Source organism: Geotrypetes seraphini, chromosome 2, assembly GCF_902459505.1.
Source record: "Geotrypetes seraphini chromosome 2, aGeoSer1.1, whole genome shotgun sequence".
Lineage (NCBI taxonomy): Eukaryota > Metazoa > Chordata > Amphibia > Gymnophiona > Dermophiidae > Geotrypetes > Geotrypetes seraphini.
In genome coordinates, this window is record NC_047085.1 from 40,773,038 (window position 1) to 40,792,830 (window position 19,793).

Below are 19,793 nucleotides of genomic sequence, written 5' to 3' on the forward strand. Positions count from 1 at the left end.
CGGCCTTTGGATCAGTGGTCCCCAACCCTGTCCTGGAGGACCAACAGGCCAGTCTGGTTTTCAGGCTAGCCCTAATGAATATGAATGAGAGGGATTTTCATATAATGGAAATGACAGGCATACAAATCTGCTTCATGCATATTCATTAGGGCTAGCCTGAAAATCCGATTGGACAGGGTTGGGGGACCACCGCTCTAGATCACCAGGGCTTCTAAGGTAGGCCTAAGAAGGACCTATGGGTTATAGAAGGGTGGTGGCTTTCGTTGGAGGGAGGTGGTATCAGTGGAACCACCTACTGTGTAGTTAATTTGGTTGAAAGACCTGTTCATTACACTCAGTTTTCAACTCACTCATGCTACAGTGGTAATTAAGAAAAGGGCATAAAGTCCTCAAGTGTTTAGTTTAAATTGTAGGAGAAATATATATCTGAAGCATTCCATACTGAACCCAAAGTAGATAATAGAGGAGATCCCCTGAATAAATGTGACTGCCAAATAATAAAACATTACAACTGGGGTTCTATTACCATCATCAGTTTTGTCACTGCAAGGAACAGTGCTACTGTTCACCTCTGGTTCCAAATAGAGGAAATTCATGAAATTACTTTATCAAGCCCCTTTGCTGCCTCCTAATAGATCTAATGAACTGTCCTGAAGCTACATGCTTTCTTTTTTTCGGGGTAGGGTTATAGGTCAGGTTAACATGACTGGACCTAGCTCTTAAGACTTTGAAAGATAATTACTTAATAAGGTCTTTAAAGGTCATTTCCTCAAAGGCATTTATCCATTTGATTTTCCATAGAGCACTGAACAACAAAGGGAAAAGAAGCAAGGGAGAAGGGATAAAGAGACTAATTGTGGAGCACAGCTTGGTATATTAAAGCTCATCTGGCGGTCATACAGACGCACATTTCATCAGCTAATTACTTCACTGATGCATAATCATCATTCAGTCAGGACAGAATCTCTCTGATACGGCTGTGTAGCCTTTCTAAATCCCTCTCTGGTGATGACTGGATTGGGCACCCAACACTGGGTCCCTTATAAGCACTTTCACAGTATTCAATGCAGACAGGATTATTTTACTCTTGTGCTCTGAATCGGTGGGATTGTACTGCAAACGGTGGTCGTTTGTGTTAGAGCAGTGACATAATGGGAAGTGTTACAATTTCATTCTTGCAAGGCCATCTGCTGGAGTTTATTTAGAAATATGTGCAGGATTTTTTTTCCTCATAGAAAATTAAAATCTTTCAAAGTCTCGGTAAATACATAGTTCTTTAACCAGGTCTGATTTCAGATGTAACGACTCGTAAACTAGCAGCCAAGATCATTTGTGAACCTGTGTTTGTACAGTAATGTGTGGGACATTCTTCATTCATTTTTTTCAACAGTCTGGGTTGAATTATGCTCACTTACCCCGTTCTAGGGCTTAGAAAATTTACAGCCAAAATTATTTATGATTTTGGCAAATATAAATGATTTAGGTCCTGTGTTTAAAATACACATCTTGGAGGCTCTGAATTCAAAAATTGCATAAATATTCTTTACATGTATTTTGACCAATCCTTGCATGAAACTGTACAAGACAGTTTCATTACGGTATACACTGATATGGGTAAAACATTCAGCGTAAAGGGATCCTTCACATGTTCATCTTCTAATGTGGTATCATTCAGTGCAAAAAGGCATGTTACAATGGTAAAACAAGCCAAATGCTAAAGACCAGAATCAACCTACCTAGATATCATATTAAGAATTGCAATTCCAACCAGGATGTCACCTCTGACATAACATAAGAATTGCCATACTAGGACAGACCGAAGGTCCATCAAGCCCAGTATCCTGTTTCCAACAGTGGCCAACCCAGGTCCCAAGTAACTAGCTACATCCAATTTGGAAAAACTGACCACTGCATCAATGATTTTATGGCAAGAATACTAATAGGGAACTTTAAGACGATCCAGGAACGTAAAACCTTTGAAATCAAAATGATAAACTATGTTGACACCTACCAGACTGGACTTAATAGAGATCTGGGCTTCCTTTCCCACTACAAAGATATTTATAACTGCTCTGCCACCTCTCTATCTCTTGTCCAACCACCCACCCCTCCCTACCTCCTTTCCTCTCTCTTCCTAACCCTGAAATGCTTTCATGTTTTCCTTGTATACTGATATTTGTCAATATTTGCTTATTTCTGATCTGAAGAAGAAGGGTTACCTTCAAAAGCTCATCATAAAAAGCATTGAGTAGGTCCAATATAAAAGGTAGTATCTTATTTCCTTTGTTTTTTGTTGTATTTCTTTATATTACCTTGGAAAGTGGACTAACATGGCCACCACACCATTTCATTACAGTATAGGAGGACCATTCACTGCTTTTCAAATGTGCAAAAGCTCAGAAAAGCCAAAACACAATGGTCAAGAGAACATATGATAATTCCCAAGCTGCTGATGTCTCAAAGAAGCAGCGGTAGATGAGACATGACAAGACATTCTGTAGAGTTATTTATTGTTTCCCCAAATTTGGTCAGTGATGAATGGAAATTCATATGGTCTCCAGACTACTGTGGATATTTAAATATTTTTGTACTATATATACAGCCTCTTCTAAGAGAATCAAGCACGTGCCGAGATTTGAAAGCTCACACTGTCTTTACATCACTTTTCTTCATCACACTTAATGGGCCTCAATAACAGCTGCTTGGGGTGGGAATTTCACAGTAACTTTATTATGCAGGAACTTCCTTTTGAATGATGCCTTGTTTGACTGGGGTAGAAGCCTGTTTCCAAGAATGGTCTTTCAGTGAGTGCTCACCACCTGTCCCCTGCATGCACTGACTGACTTCCTGTCCATTAGCTGCCTGCTCTGGTTGGGATGGGAGCATCATGCAAATGAGAGAAAGTAATGCCACTTGTGATGTCTGCCAGCTTCTGCAAATGGTCATTGACCAGTTAGTAATGTTTTTAAAAAGACTAACCTATCGGTTTTATCATTCTCTCTATAACTCCCTAACCTCTGTTTGTCCTTTTTGTCTGTTTTAATGAGATTGTAAGCTCTATTAGAACAGGGATTGTCTCTTACATGTTAATGTACAGCGCTGCGTACGTTAGCAGTGCTGTAGAAATTATAGGTAGAAGTATTATTTGAGAATTTTAAAATTTTGCCCATCACAGTCTTCCTAGGAGGACTGGGAAAAGACAAAGAATTTGCGCTACAAAAAAGTGGTGCCACGAAAGAGATCTAGAAGGGTATTTGCAAATTTGAAATTTAAATTGAACCACTGACCTATTTTAAAGCCAAACTAATATATTTTTTAAAAAATTCCTAGAGAGCATCAGCTACAAATTCCAGGAAGTGTTTTGTTTATTGTGCCTTTCCTTGATGTTTCATTGAAAGGCAATAACAAATGATGAATAGATCTCTATCTACCATAAATGGAGGGAAAAAGTCTCAGAAGTCCAGAGGTGATTCAAAGCTATAAAGCAATATGGTATTAACACCTATAAAATTGACTAATTTTCTTTCACTCCATTATTGAACATATAATAATGTATATCCCAAAGTGCAATTCAAAATTCATCAACTAGCAAGCAGTTATCTCCCAACAGGATCCCGTTTCACAAAAGCTTCTTCGGGGGATCCAAATGCTGTGTCTAAAAATAAAAATCAAACAAATTGCATACGCTGGGAAAAAGTTACCTATGCGGTGTGATAGAACACTTAATATTGACAAAGCCACTTGTACAACATGAGTCCCACTTGAAATTATAACTGTGAACTCTTACGCGATTTAAACAGCACAAACAAACTCTAAAGGCTCTTTATTGTCGTACCTCACCGGAAAAAAAATCAATGCATCACAGCACTCCCTCCGTGCTTCTTCCCAGTAATGATCAAAATGGTGTTTTGCTGCAAAAAGTATACTTTACGTTAAACCCTGCTCAAGACAGAGAGAAGCAAAAATCCCATTCACAAAAACATTTCCCCACTTCCCTCTCTGATTACCTTCAAAAAGCCATGTGAAAAAATGTCATGTGATGTTAACAAACAAAACAAAAACGGGCGTTTCTCACATGACCAAAACTCAACGTTCTATTCCTTCCATGCTGCTTATCTGCCACATTCTGAATTGACACGTGGTGCTCATGTCCAAAACCAAAAATCAATCAATAGAGGCCAAATTGTCACACCGCACCAGTTATTTATTTTAAAAAATTTTATGCTGCCAAAAATCTCAGCGGTTTCCAAAATAACATACATAGAGACATAAAAATACACACAAACTTGTACACACTAATCCAAAATCGTCATACAAATAGCACTGGTCTTTGACCTAAGGGCCGCTGCTGGAGCGGACTGCTGGGCACGATGGACCACTGGTCTGACCCATCAGCGGCATATTCTTATGCAGAGGTGAAGCTACTGGGTGGGCCTGAAGCCAAAGTAGATGGGCTTTGCCATGGCTATGAGTTGATAACTGGTTAACAAAGTATGTTCATGACTTTTTGTAATTTGTGATGGCGTCTGTTTCACTCTTGAGTGAGAACAGAAGGGTGAGTCTCTACTAAGAGTTTTGTATTGTATTTTATTACATAGATTCTGTAAATTCCTTTGGGTTCCATGGTTTGGGAAAAAAGTGATATACACGTAGAAGTTGAAATCAAATAAAGTAAGGGTTTGAATTTTTGCTGTCTTCAGGCTGAATTTCAGGTGTGTGTGTGTGAGCAGTGCCATTTTTTGGCTGTATAAAGAAGGGGAAAGCTGACAATTTGCTGGGACAGTATAATATCGTTATAACGGACTTCAAGGGACCTGGAAAAACAGTCCGTTATATCCAGAGTTACATTTTTTTAAAACTTTATTTAGGTCAACTTGAAACAACGTACAATCGATGAACAACAGTCACTGCACAAGCATAACAGCAACATCAGTAACAAAATTCAGCAAAACACTGGTATGGCATGAAATGATTGCAAAACCAGAACCCTAAAAGATGTTCTAAAGCATTATGTCGTACTGTACTGGAAAGAAAAATACTCTGCCATTTTCTTCTGGGCTGCATTTTGGTACTGTATCACCGACACGCCATGCACCTTGTCGGCGGAGCCTGCATGTCCGTTATCTCTGAACAAAACTACAGCTAAAAGCAGCTCTGGGGACCAAATTGTTTGTCCTTATATGCGAAAGTCCGCTATATGCGGTGATTTTCTGCATGTTCATAAAGGCGCACGACCATGACCAGCGGACCTCATCCGCTATAGACTATATTCCGTTATAAGCGAGTCCGTTATAACAAGATTATACTGTATATTATGTTATGACTGAGTTCAAAGAAGCGTGGGATGAACACATAAGATTTAGAATCAGAAAATAATATTAAAGATTGAACTAGGCCAGTTACTGGGCAGACTTGTACGGTCTGTGTCTGTGCATGGCCGTTTGGAGGAGGATGGGCAGGGGAGGGCTTCAATGGCTGGGAGGGTGTAGATGGGCTGGAGTAAGTCTTAACAGAGATTTCGGCAGTTGGAACCCAAGCATAGTACCGGGTAAAGCTTTGGATTCTCGCCCAGAAATAGCTAAGAAGAAAAAAAAAAAAAAATTAAATTGAATCAGGTTGGGCAGACTGGATGAACCATTCGGGTCTTTATCTGCCGTCATCTACTATGTTACTATGTTACTAAGAAGGCAAATCCCATGTGCAGTATGCTGAGGAATTTGCAAAGGAGCTCTAATAAACGGGCAACATACACTCATGTGGGTTTAATTTAGTCATGTGTGATTATTTTGAATTCTCTTAGTTAGCAGTGATCTAGGAAGCTGTTTCTTTTTTTTTAAATTCCATTAGCTAAAGACAAATTTACCCCCTCTTTTACAAAGCCGCACTAGCAGCTTCTTCACTGCGGTAACTGCCCCGAAGACCTTAGGGATTTAAAGGGCTTTGGGGCAGCTACTAGCGTGTTGTTTTTGGGTTTTTTTTTAAAAAAAGGAGGAGTTAGGTAGCTACAAGTAGGTATTTTCCTGTCCCCAGAGGGCTTACAGTCTCTCTGTACCTGAGGCAGTAGAGGATTAGGTGGCTCTCCCAAGGTCACGCGAAGCAGCAATAGGATTTGAACCAGGTCTCCCCGATTCCTAGCCCACTGCTTGAACCATGAGGTTACTTTTCTCTGTTGCGGAGTGGTGAGGATAAAAATGCTGTCCTTTTATGTTCTCCTGATTGTTTTGTGCTTGGGCAAATGTACTCGTTGAGCTTTTCCAAAGCAGAAAACAAATTTTGAAGAATTGAACAGAAAATGTACAGCTATAAAATGGCACAATGTAAAAAAAAATAATAAAAAATTGCATAATATTTTAATTCATAGAGTAATGAGGCATAAAGGAAAGGCAAAATAAAAAAACATTTTGCTAAACGATGCCTGTTGGAGAATTCCAAAGATTTAACTTATGAAAGAGGGCATGTAGCTTTCACTAACACTCCCTCCATTTCATTTTAAAAAGGTACTGTCGGTGTTCTTTAAAGAGGAACATTACCAAATAGGGGAATATATTTTGTCTAGTGAAGCAGAGATAGCATAATTGGCTTAGATGAAATCTGCTCTGTGCATGTCTCTGTTTTCAGGCAAACAAAACAAAAAAGCTACATTAAAACTAATTTAACGTATCTTAAATACCCTTCATTGATCTGCCTTGAGACAGAAATGGTTTACTTCTGTAATGTTTAAACATGTCGCCTTGTGCAAGACACTTTAAACTCTTGGTGTAGCCATGTTGATAAGTTCGAGTGCACCTCGGATCTGATTTATCTACCTGAGCTGTGAGGTCAAATAACTTCAATCAGTGATTTAACATGTACATGTTTCGGCCACACCGGTCTGTATCAGGAGGCTTCTGCATTGGGGATACAGTGCCAACATAAATCACTCACGGACCTGGACCACTATGTGCAGCTAATGTGATGCTTAGATAAAATTGCCCAAATTCAAAACCACCCCCTTTTTTTTTTTTTTTTTTTTTTTCATAAATTCATGATTGCAAAAGGCTTTTTGAATTTGGACAATTTTATCTAAGCATCACATTAGCTGCACATAGTGGTCCAGGTCCATGAGTGATTTATGTTGGCACTGTATCCCCAATGCAGAAGACTCCTGATGCAGGCCAGTGTGGCTGAAACATGTACATGTTGAGTCATTGATCGAAGAGTCATTGATTGAATAAAAGAGAGCTGCATAATATACCAGCTTATCTGTTTTCATTGGACATCTCCACTGTTTGTTTGGCTGTGTTTGACTTGTGGAGTGGATTCTCCTGTTTATCACCTTGATAAAATCTCTTTCCTACATAGTGTCAAGCAATTAGATCTCATTCCATATGACCTCTCAACGTGCGAGGTTGCAGTAAAATTTAGAAATGATGACATGATTAAATTGAACTCTCTGACTTTTAACACTGCTCTTGCATTTTTTTTTTATTTTTCTCATTGAAGTTATGTTTTAATCTCATTTATTTTCTTATTGTTTTATATAGGTGCTACGAGAGAAGTTGGGTCTGCGCTAACCAGGATGTGCATGAGGCACAGAAGTATAGAAACCAAACTCCGTCAGTTTTCAAAGTTAGTGATGCCTTTTCTTTTCGCGTTGTCCATCCAAGCTGTGGCCATCTCATCAAGCTCTGCCACAAAAGGGGACTTCCTAAGAAAGAGGGAGCCACTGTTCACACATTTCATACTTTGCATGTGCATTTGTAGACATACTGAGGTAGAAGGGCTATGTTTTAGAGCAGGGGTGCCCAACGCGTCGATCGCGATCGACCAGTAGCTCAGGAAGGCAATTCGAGTCGATCGCACTCGTGTTGCCGTCCTGATCTACGGGCCGATCAGCCTTCCTCTCCAGTGTTCTCCCTAGGGCCTTTTAGCTGGGCGGTCCGCCCAGCTGTCATCTGCCGCTGCTGAACATTAAAAAAAACCCCAAAAAAAACCGGCTTGGAGATTTCAGCCCCTAGCGAACTTATGCTCCGGGCTCTAACGTGTGCGTGCCGGCTTCTCTTCTCTTCCCTCCGAAACCGGAAGTTATGTCCGGGGGGGGAAGGGAAGCCGGTACGCACATGTTGAGAGCCCTGAAGCAAGCGTTCGCTACGGGCTAATGCGGGAGACAGGTTAGTGAAGCATTTGTTCTTGTTCCTGCCGGGTCCTGCCTACTTTCTGTTTCCGCGAAGGCAGGACCCGGCAGCATTTCCCCCAATAGGTTGATCACGATCTTGGGCTGATCAGCCTTCCTCTTCCCGACGGCAGAATTGACGTCGGGGAGAGGAATGCTGGTTGGCCGAAGCAGGGAGAGCTTGGGGCCTGTTATTGGTGGCGTTTGGGTCCTGGTCCCCGATGATAATGGCAGTGGCAGTGGCTTGGGGGAGGGCAGAGAGAAAGAAAGAAAAAGGGCAGGCAGGGATACAGAAGGAAAGAAGAGAAACAGAAAAAAATGAAAGAGAGGCAGAGAGAAAGAAAGGGCAGGGAGAGAGGAAGGAAAAGTTGGGGGAAGGAATGAGGTCTGGAGGAGAGGAAGCATACAGGCTAAAAGAAGGGAAGAAAGATTGTATGCACAGTCAGAAGAAAAAAGTGCAACCAGAGACTCATGAAATCACCAGACAAGATAGGGAAAATGATTTTATTTTAAATTTAGTGATCAAAATGTGTCTGAATTTATATCTGCTGTCTATATTTTACACTAAGGTCCCTTTTTACTAAACCGCAATAGAGGTTTTTAGCGCAGGGAGCCTATGAGTGTCGAGAGCAGCGCTGGGCATTCAGCGCAGCTCCCTGCGCTAAAAACTGCTATCGTGGTTTAGTAAAAAGGGAGGGGGTATATTTGTCTATTTTTGTATGGTTGTTACTGAGGTGATAGTGCTTAGAGTCATCTGCTTTGACCTCTTTGAAAAACCCTGGAATAGGAATGATGATTAACATTTTCTATGCATACAGTGTGCTTTGTGTTTTTTTAAATTTTATTGTTGGTAGATCATTTTGACTTGGTCATTTAAAAAGTAGCTCGCAAGCCCAAAAAGTGTGGGCACCCCTGTTTTAGAGAATGACACGGTGGCAAAACTCATCACCGTTTCCATCCCCGCGGATAACTGCGGGAAATAATCCCATGCCATTTTCTAGTGTCTATTTCAAACTCAGTCCTTCTACACCAGCATTCTTCACAGCAAAGCTTGAGGGTCAGTGGTTGTGGCCATTTGTACTCCGATTCTTCCCTCTCTCCTTAAAGAATGACATGAAGATGGCTTCCCGCGGTTATCCGCGGGGACGGGAACGGTGATGAATTTTGTCACCGTGTCATTCTCTACTATGTTTGACATGTGGGAAATGAGCCTTCATAAATGGACAATGTTCATACAGTTACATGCTTCTCTTTCAGTGTGATATAACAGCGGGCCACCTGCTACCATAGATACTTGGCAGTGGTTTCTTGGGCTTGTCTTGAGAATTGTTCTACATTGTTTTTGCAGCTGGATTTTGTACTGTTGAATGTTTTATTGTTTGCTATATTGGCCATATTAATTGTCCCCTTGCTTAGAGAAGACATTTATATTCAGCCTTATAACCAGATGAGAGGGTGACAACCTGTAGTGAAATGGAGAGGCCTCTTACTAGTCACTAGGGCTCCTTATTTTAAGAAAGATATAGCGGCACTAGAAAAGGTTCAAAGAAGAGCAACCAAGATGGTAAAGGGGATGGAACTCCTCTCATATGAGGAACAACTAAAAAGGTTAGGGCTCTTCAGCTTGGAAAAGAGATGGCTGAGGGGAGATATGATTGAAGTCTACAAAATCCTGAGTGGAGTAGAATGGGTACAAGTGGATCGATTTTTCACTCCATGAAAAAATTACAAAGACTAGGGGGACACTCAATGAAGTTACAGGGAAATACTTTTAAAACCAATAGGAGGAAAAAAATTCACTCAGAATAGTTAAGCTCTGGAACGCATTGCCAGAGGTTGTGGTAAGAGCGTCTAGCGTAGCTGGTTTTAAGAAAGGTTTGGAAAATTTCCTGGAGGAAAAGTCCATAGTCTGTTATTGAGACAGACATGGGGAAAGCCACTGCTTGCCCTGGATCAGTAGCATGGAATGTTGCTACTCTGGGTTTTGACCAGGTACTAGTGACCTGGATTGGCCTCCGTGAGGACAGGCTACTGGACTGGTTGGACCATTGGTCTGACTCAGTGGGGCTATTTCTATGTTCTCCTTACTGTTGTGCTCATAAGTTTACATACCCCAGCAGAATTTGTCTAAGATGTGTACCATTTCTGGAAAACGAATTATCAAAGAAAACACATATCTTTTACTTTTAATGTGTTTCAGATTAAACCATTATAAAACACAGAATAGCACAATCCTTAAATGGCCATAGCAATAAAGGAAATAACAAAATGGTCCTGTTCTAAAGACTGTATGCCTTTAATTCGTAATATCTTATATTGCTCCCTTTCACATCAGTGATGACTTGCAGTCTTTTCTGATAGTTGGGAATAAGGCCCTTTATATTCCCTTGTGGCCAAGGAGCTAATTCTTGCAAAAAGCCTCCAAATCCTGTACAGTCTTTGGTTGTCTAGCATGAACTGCATGTTTGAGTTATCCCCACAGTGGTTCAATGATATTAAGATCAGGAGACTAGGATGGCCATTCCAGAACCTTCACTTTTTTTCTGCTGCAGCCATTGAAGGGTCAACTTGACCTTATGTTTCAGATCATTGTCATGTTGGAAAGTCCAGGTACAGCTTTCTGTCTAATGAATGCAAATTCCCCTCCAATATTTTGTGATAAAGATGCTGCATTCATCCTGCCATCACCCCCCTAACCCTAAAGCAGAAGAGATCTATCTTCATGCTTCATGGTAGGGACGGGGTGCTGCTATTCATAGACCTTGTTGACTCCTCTCCAAACATAAAGTTTGTTTGTGATCATAAAGTTCAATTTTGGTCTCATCACTCCAAATTATTTTGTTCAAGATGTTTTGAGGCTTCTCTAGGTGCTGATTGGTGTATTGTAAGTAGGCTATTTTATGGTGGTGTAACAACGGCTTTTTTCTGCCAACTCTACCATGTAGCCTTTTTTTGTTCAAGTAAACTATGCCACTTTGTTTCAGAGAAGCCTGTATTTCGATATTAGTTGCTTGTGGGGTTTTTCTTTGCATCACTATAAAGTTTCCCAGCAGTAGTGTCTGAAATCTTTCTGACCGTAGCTTCGTATTAACAGAACCTATAATTTTCCACTTCTTAATCAGAGTTTGAACAGTACCAATTGGCATTTTCAAATATTTGGTAATCTTTTTATGTCCTCCTTTTGATTTATAAAGTTGAACTACTTTTGCTCGCAGATCATTTGACACTTCCTTTGCTTTCCCATGTTTCAGTAACCAGCAAATTCAGTGCAGCGCCTAGATAAAATGCACAAGGGTTTCTCAAGAGCTAAGAAACTCATTGACTATTTATAATCTAACAAGGCACAGGAGTGGATACTTACCCTTCATTGCCATTTCAACCTATGGATAGGGAGAGGAATGGCCAGTAGCAAAAAGGAGGTACTGATGCCTCTGTATAAGACTCTGGTGAGACCTCATTTAGAATATTTAGAAGGCCGCACCTTCAAAAAGACACAGAAGGGATGGAATCGGTCCAGAGGAAGGCTACTAACATGGTGTGTGGTCTTCGTGATAAGGCGTATGGAGACAGATTTAAAGATCTCAATCTGTATACTTTGGAGGAAAGGCGGGAGAGGGGAGATATGATAGTCGTTTAAATACCTACATAATATAAATGTGCTTGAATCGAATCTCTTATTTGAAAGGAAACTCTGCAATGAGAGGGCATAGGAAGAAGTTAAGAGGTGATAGGCTCTGGAATAATCTGAGGAACTACTTTTTTACTTTTTTACCTTACCTTCCCTCTTCGGAACTTGAGCTCTCTCCAAATCTTCCGCAAGCATCTGAAAATCTGGTTTTTCTCAAAAAATGTAAGTCTCCCTCCAAATTAGGAATCAAGGAAACTCTCTTATCTTGGCATCCCAAGTCCTCTAAATTTTCTTCACACTTCTACCTCTAACCCTCTGTTGTAGTTCCTTCCTATTTCTTCTACTGTAAACCGCGCCGAGCTCTACAAACGTGTAGATGATGCGGTATACAAACCTAAGGATTAGATTAGATGAGTGGAACAGTCTCCCGGAAGAGGTGGTGGAAACAGAGACTGTGTCTGAATTCAAAAGGGCCTGGGATAGGCACGTGGGATCTCTCAGAGTGAGAAAGAGATAATGGTTACTGTGGATAGGCAGACTAGATGGCCATTTGGCCTTTTATCTGCGTTCATGTTTCTATGTTTCTGTCTGTTATCAGCCTAAACAATCAAGCATATGTAAACTTTTGATCAGAGCAATCTATGTGGGCTCAATTTTTATGTTACGAAAGGACAAACACAATTCTATAATGATAGATTCACCTGACCAATATTCCTAAATTAAAGAATGATGTTTTGAAAGATCAAAACTTACACAGCAAAAAAATGGCTGCTGGTAAAAACAACATATGCACCTCACAAACCAGCAAGATTTACATATAAATAAGTGCAATTTAGAAATAAATCATAGAAAATGGCTGTGAATTGAAAAATTTTATTTTTTAAAATGCAGTAATAAACAAGCTAAAATTTATTAATAAAGTTGTATGAGGATTTTAGGACCGATGAATGAAAATGGAACCAGTTTAACCTACAAACAAGATTCTTCATGGTCTGAGGTTTGGTTTTCTGAAATCCTAAGAGCATAAGAACATAAGATTTGCTGCTGCTGGGTCAGACCAATGGTCCTTCGTGCCCAGCAGTCCGCTCACACGGCGGCCCTTAGGACAAAGACTAGTTCCCTATTTCAGTCTAGCCTTACTTGCGTATGTTCTGGTCCAGTAGGTGAAGAAAAACTTCCTTACGTTTGTATGGAATCTTTTCCCTTCCAACTTTAGCGAGTTTCCTCTCATTCTCTTCACCTTGGAGAGGGTGAGCAATCTCTCTTTCTCTATTAAGTCAATTCCCTTCAATATCTTGAATGTTTCGATCATGTCCCCTCTGTCTTCTCTTTTCAAGGGCGAAGAGGCCCAGTTTCTCTAGCCTCTCGTTGTACAGCAACTCCTTTTCCCTAATTTTTTATAAAAAAAATTAAAAAGCTACAAATATAAAAGGAAAGGTGTGTGGACACTTACACATATGTAAATCTTGCGGTTTTGAAGGATCACTCGTATTTTCCACAAACGGCACACATCTTACAAATTTTGCCAGGGGTATGTAAACTTATGAGTACAACTGTAAAGTGAATCTTTTCCTGAAGAGACTGAGGTTTCTGGCTTTGATTCAAAAGACACACCAAGGGCACGTCTCCCCAATATCTTTATAGATTGCCAACCACTGTGCCCCTGACAAACAACATGACATCTGATAGCAATTTTTTGTTTCTTTTGGATGTCAGTGGCCCCACAATTGATATATTTTATTATTGCCCTTTCCATTTGAAAACCATTAACACCCACTGTGTACTCTGTGGTGTAGCAAGGGAAGTTGGCTCTTGGAGCAAAGGCATTGAGCATCACCATGCTGTGCACCATTGATGCACTCTGCTATGCTGCCCCCTCCACCCCATAGCTCTTCAAATCTTCACCTGCAGTGAGCGGGCTGTCCTACCCCTTGCTCACACTGACTCTGCCTTTCTTCTGATGTCACTTCCTAGTCCCGCAAACAGGAAGTGACATCAGAAGGAGAGATGAGGCCTTATGGTAGCCTTCTCGCTGCCAGTGAAGAGGTAGGAAGGTTTTCAGAGACCCCCCTTCCATTGCCAGGGTAGTGTGAGAAGAGAGGTGCTGGTGCCCCCACCAAATTGGTGACTGGGGTCCTCTGCCCCTCCTCACTATGCCACTGAGTACTTTTCTACTGTTTGATGGGCATATTTACCTAAATTTATGGTCTTGAGTGATATTCCACATCTCCACAGAAATGAATAGGCTTTTTCACTGTTTGGATGACAAACACTAAAAACTTTAAAAAAAATAAAAAAAAAGACTACTCAACTTTGGCTCTTTTGTCTCAACTAGACCTTTTGATTACAATGACAGGCATGTCACGATCCGTAATGTCAGCATCATGGTCAATGTTGGTTATCTCGTAAGCTCCATTACTATTGCGATTTGCAAGGCTATGATATGACATTTAGTGTACGCATTCACATCCCATTACTGTCAAGATAATTATGTATTGGTGGGATAGGTTTGTTCTTAGTGGAAATACAGAGGAAGGGGTTCTCAACTCAGTCCTTGGGACACACTAAACCAGTCTGGTTTTCAAGATATCCCTAATGAATATCCATAAGAGAGGTTAGCATACACTGGAGGTAGTGCATCAGGAGTCCCAAAAAGCAGGCCAAAGACAGGCGCAGCACTGCCAAGTCCTGTCAGAGCGATGCTGCACTGTCTTTGGCCGCTTCTTTTTGAGACTCCTGATGCAAGCGTTTTAGCCTAAACACGTCCTATGACCCTGCCAGATGTTTTTATGATTGATTGATTGACTCATTCATTTGTATTGCATTGTTGGTTGCTGTTAAATTTGAAGACCTGGCCCTTTCTGCTCTTGTGTACTGGATTTCGTCTCCTTTGTTTTTTAACTGTTATCACCAGATCATGAGGCTTTTGAGCTGCTGTGGAGTGCATGACGAGACCTCAGTGCGTGTTCCCCAATGGAGTGTTTCTGGTTTTCCTTGATACTGGGGCTCCAGATGCATTATTCACCTGCTTCTGCTAGAGTGATTGAGGCTTTGCATGAGGTGAACGAGTGGCTGCCGCTTGTTGACTTTATGTTGGGTAGCATGAGACAAAATGTAGGCAGAACGAAACCAGCTACTGATGATGTCCTCAAGGCTTAATATAATTTATGGAAATAATAATTGACACTCTGTGGGGTTTGACGCTTTCTTTTTGTATTTTTGTAAAACAATTAGTGCATTAATAGACTGCCTGATAAACCCACTTCAAGAACAAATGGAAGAATGGAAGAAAGTAGCTAACCAGCTGGATAAAGACCACGCAAAAGGTAGTTTCAGGGCAGACATGTTATAGGACATCTTATAAGGCTGACACATCTGTATTTTTCTTGCTTTTTTTGCTTTTTCCAACTGAATGCAAAATTGAAAATATATTTTAAGCTACATTTTCAATTTTACAAAAATGACTTTTTTGATGGAAAAAGATTTATTTAGATAAAAGTACCTAATGGGTATATATAGATGTGCTAATAGCATTCTTTGAACATATGCATTAAATATCTCAGAACAAGCAGTGTTATTCTCTGATCTAAAGGTATGACTGAATTTTGAGACTGCATAGGAAGCAAGGACCTCTGGTTTAAATGCCTATGTATCATATATGTTCTCTTTGGCTTAATATGTTTTGTCAAATAAAAGAAAGCACAATATATAAAGTATCCAGTTTTCTCCAAGACCCATATCCACAGCTAGAAAGCTTTGGAAGAAAACAGGTGCGCCAAAAAACTTCTCAGGTCTTTGAGTGGAATGATTTTATGTTCTTATAACACTCTTGAAAAAGCGAAGATGGGCAAGACCTAGTGCAGGCTCTCTTAATTGCTTTGATTTGTCTGGAAAGTTCAGGTTTTAGCAGTGGCTCCCAGACCTGTCTGGGGGCTCCCTACCCAATCAGGTTTTCAGGATATCCACAATATGCAAATCTCTTTTATGAATATTCATTCTGGATATCCTGAGAACCTGACTGGCTAGGAAGTAGAGAATGACATAGGGACAAATTTTTCCCGTCCCATCCCCGCAAGTTTTGTCTGCTTTAACCGCACGAACCTCGAATACTTATGATTTTAAAGTGTCTGAGGCTTGTAGATGAGGATGGAGCTTACAGGAATGGGACAGGGACAGGAAAAGAACTCGACGGGACGGAGAAATGAGTTCCCGTGGGGATAGGGAAAAATTTGTCTCTGTGTCATTCTCTACTAGGGAGCTCCATAAACATAACATAACATAAAAATACACTTATATACACTTATGTACCTTTCAGTTCAAAGCAGTTTATAATATCACATCACCATCCTCATTCCTTTTGACCAACCAATGCTCTTAATGTCAGACACACTACACAGAACTCTAGCTACAGTTATGACTTGGATGGAAGACCACAAACTGAAACTCAACCCAGACAAAACTAAATTCATCCTCCTAGAAAATAACAAAATCCCAACCATAACCAACTTAGAAATCAACTCTATCAACTACCCTTTGCAAACCACCCTAAAACTTCTAGGTATGACTATTGACAAAGGCTGCACCATGCAACCACAAATTAACAAAACAATACAGAAATCTTTCGCAGTTATGAGAAACCTTAGACAAGTCCGAAAATTCTTCGAAAAAACACAATTTCAGCTCCTAGTACAATCTCTAATCTTAAGTATCCTAGACTATTGCAACATCCTCTACCTCCCCTGCCCTGCAATAATGATTAAACAACTACAGACAATTCAGAATACAGCTCTGAGACTCGTCTATTCATTGAAAAAACATGATCACATTACTGAGGCATTCATCAATTCTCATTGGCTTCCAATCCAGGAAAGAATACAGTTTAAATTCTACTGTATACTATTTAAAACTATAAATGGAGAAAGCCCAATCTACCTAAACGACCGCCTCATCCAAACCACCTCTACCAGGCATAGAAAAACACACACCCCATTCACTTACCCCCCCAATCAAAAAACTATACAACGGACTACTGGCTACTCAGGCAGCGAAGATAGACAACCAAGTCTCCAACCTATTGACAACAACCTCAGACTACAAGATGTTCAGAAAGGAAATAAAAACTATACTCTTCAAGAAATCCCAGATCCTACTTTTCCCTCTCTTGGAAACCTTCTCTGATCTAACGTTGTAACCCTTCTTCCATAACTCTTTTTGTAATCCGCTTTGAACCGAAAGGTAATGGCAGAATAGAAATATGTAATGTAATGTAATATAATGTAATATAAGAAAATTATACAAGCATACAGATTATAAACTTCAATAAGTCTTCAATGCCTGTTCTAAAAACCTGATAAGAACTAGAATCCTGTATTAGTTTACCAAAATTCCTTTCCCATAATGCAACTGGTAGGCTAAAATTTTTGGGAAAAAGCACTTATAAATGCAACCTTTAACTGAAGGAAATGCAAATGTTGTATGCTTGCGTAGGGTTAATTTTCTATTGATGAAAAGGAAATGATAAATGAAATAATTTGGTCAAGGCCTGCCAGCATTATAAAACAGAAGCATCCCAATTTGAAGAGTATCTGTGTCTCAACTGGAAGCCAATGCAACATCTGGTAATACTTTGTCACATGCTCTGAATTTTTCAACTTAAAAATCAGTCGAACAGCCTTATTCTGGAGAAGCTGCAGTCTTTTGATATTCCTTTTATGAGAGGCTAAATAAATAATATTACAGTAGTCCAACAAACTCAGAATCAAGGACTGAACAAGAAGTCTAAATGCAGGAAAATCAAAATATGCTCTGATTGTCCTAAGCTTTCACAGCATTCGTATGAGCAACTAAAGTCAAATTGCGATCTACAAGAATACCTAGAATTTTAATTTCGGGATAATAGGATGATTAATTATCATTCAATATTAAATTATCTTCTTGAATTTTGTTATTGGGAGAGGCCAAAAAAAATGTTGTTTTCTTTTAATTTAAAATCTCTCATCCAGGTTTCCACGGTTTCCATAATAGCCATTAGAATTTGCAAGGCCTCTGATGATAAGGAAATGATAGGGATGACTATTGTTGTCGTCTGCATAGCTATAAAATTTGAATTTAAAAGAGAGGAAGGTAGTGGCAATCCCTGAGGGATTCCACATAAAGTTTTTCCATTTACAGGAATAAGAATCATTAAAACAAACTTGATAGGTTTGCAAATTAAAAAAACCACTGAACCATTTAAGAACATACCCTGAAATCCCTACAGAGTCCATATGTTTTAATAAAATATTGTGATCAACTATATCAAAAGTGCTGCTGAGGTCTAATTGTAAAATCATGACACTCATTCCTTTACTGAATAGCTGATAAAGATGGTCGAGAAGAGATGTGAGAACTGTCTCTGTACTATGACAGGAACGGAATCCCGATTGAATCTTGTGTAATATACTATATTGTTCAAGATATTCGGTCAATTCGATATCTACCAGGCCTTCCATTAGTTTAATTAAGAGGGGAATAACAGCTATGGGCCTGTAATTACTGATGAATGTGACAGGTTCTTTGGGATTTTTGACTATAGGTGTAATTATTATATGTCCCAACTCCGTGGGAAATATCCCTTTATGTAGTAGTAGAGTGACCCAATCAAAAATGTCTTTTTGAAATTTTAAAGGAGTAACTTTCAAAATAGGGGTCATTTGTCCAAGGGGCAAAATGAGTTTGCCTATTTATTGAATAATTTGTCAAAATTATCCCAATTAGGATTTTAAAATTCTGTCCAATTTAGTTCAGCTAAAACCCTCTCTTCTGTATTATTTATTATCATAGGATCTATGAGGTCTGGCCCTATACATATTTATCTCAAGTTATGTACTTCACTACTAAAGTATTGTGCGAGTTCCTCAGATGAATGTTCAGCTGTCTGCTTTGAATGAGTTACATCGCATAAAGAATTAACCAGCCCGAACAATTCTTTTGGATTTAATACTTTAGTTCCTGTTATGGCAGAATAATATAGTTGTCTTTTCTTTAATTTTCTTTTTATTAATTTTGAACACCCGAACGCCATTTTGCTTTATCTTCGTTTTTCCCAGAATTATGCCATAATCGTTCTAATGGCCGTAAAGCACGTTTCATTTCTAGCAACTCGGAATCATACCAGTTTGGGGCTGATCGAGTCTGTCTTTTCTTGACAGAACGAACCGGAGTAATGGATGACAGCTATACCCTTCTCCTCCGCTGCCAATTTTAGACTTCGTTCCTTTCATCTAGCTGCCACCTATGCCTAGTATAAACTATCTGAGTTTGTCCGCCATGGCCCTTCCCTTGTTTAAAAGCAGACTGAAAACCTATCTTTTCAATATAGCCTTCAATCCATAACCCCATTCCCCACTGCCTACCAACCTAGCCAGCCCCTTAACTGTATCCATGGACTTGTTTGTCTTGTAGGTTTAGATTGGACTGTCGTCTTCGTGACTCTGTACAGTGCTATGGAAATAATAATTAGTAGTAGTAGTCACCTTTAGTCTCTGCAAACACTATTAGACTAGTTTGAGGAAATTCATTTACGGTAATTTAAATATGAGTATTTGTAAACCACAAAATTATGGGTTCATTCAAATGCTATGTGGTTTGGCAAGCCTTCCTCCTATACCCTGCAATATGGTGGTGAGCGATGTATCAGAGTAGACTTTTTCCTTAAAATATTATGCAGACTCCTCTAATCTTCCAACCTTCTCTCAGCTGATCCAGTGATCTTCATATGATGAAGATATTTGCTATGGGCTTTTTCTGGTTTAGTGCTAATTGTGAAAAATGGCTGAGGGAAAACAGTAGGTATGATCTTAAAATCATGTGAATTAGCTAGGAAATGGTTGAAAATTCTTTTTGAGAGTAAGAGCAATTAGACTTTGGTTCACTAGAGAGTATTGCTCCCTGTCTAATGATGATGGCTAATTCTTTGGTTTTAAAACCATTCTGGGCTTCATGTTTTATTTTCCTTATTGGGACTATGTCCCT

The 19,793-nt window shown here is 39.7% G+C and overlaps 1 protein-coding gene across 9 annotated transcripts in view; it reads left to right on the forward strand.

Annotated features, from left to right (window-relative positions):
- MTSS1 (MTSS I-BAR domain containing 1) overlaps positions 1-19,793 on the forward strand; it is a 359,179-nt gene that overhangs the window by 252,080 nt on the left and 87,306 nt on the right. For all 9 annotated transcript variants that reach the window (XM_033932873.1, XM_033932871.1, XM_033932872.1 and 6 more), the window contains exons 4-5: positions 7,524-7,608; positions 15,015-15,106. In XM_033932873.1, coding sequence (XP_033788764.1) covers positions 7,524-7,608; positions 15,015-15,106 — 177 coding nt within the window. The remainder of the gene's footprint in view (positions 1-7,523; positions 7,609-15,014; positions 15,107-19,793) is intronic.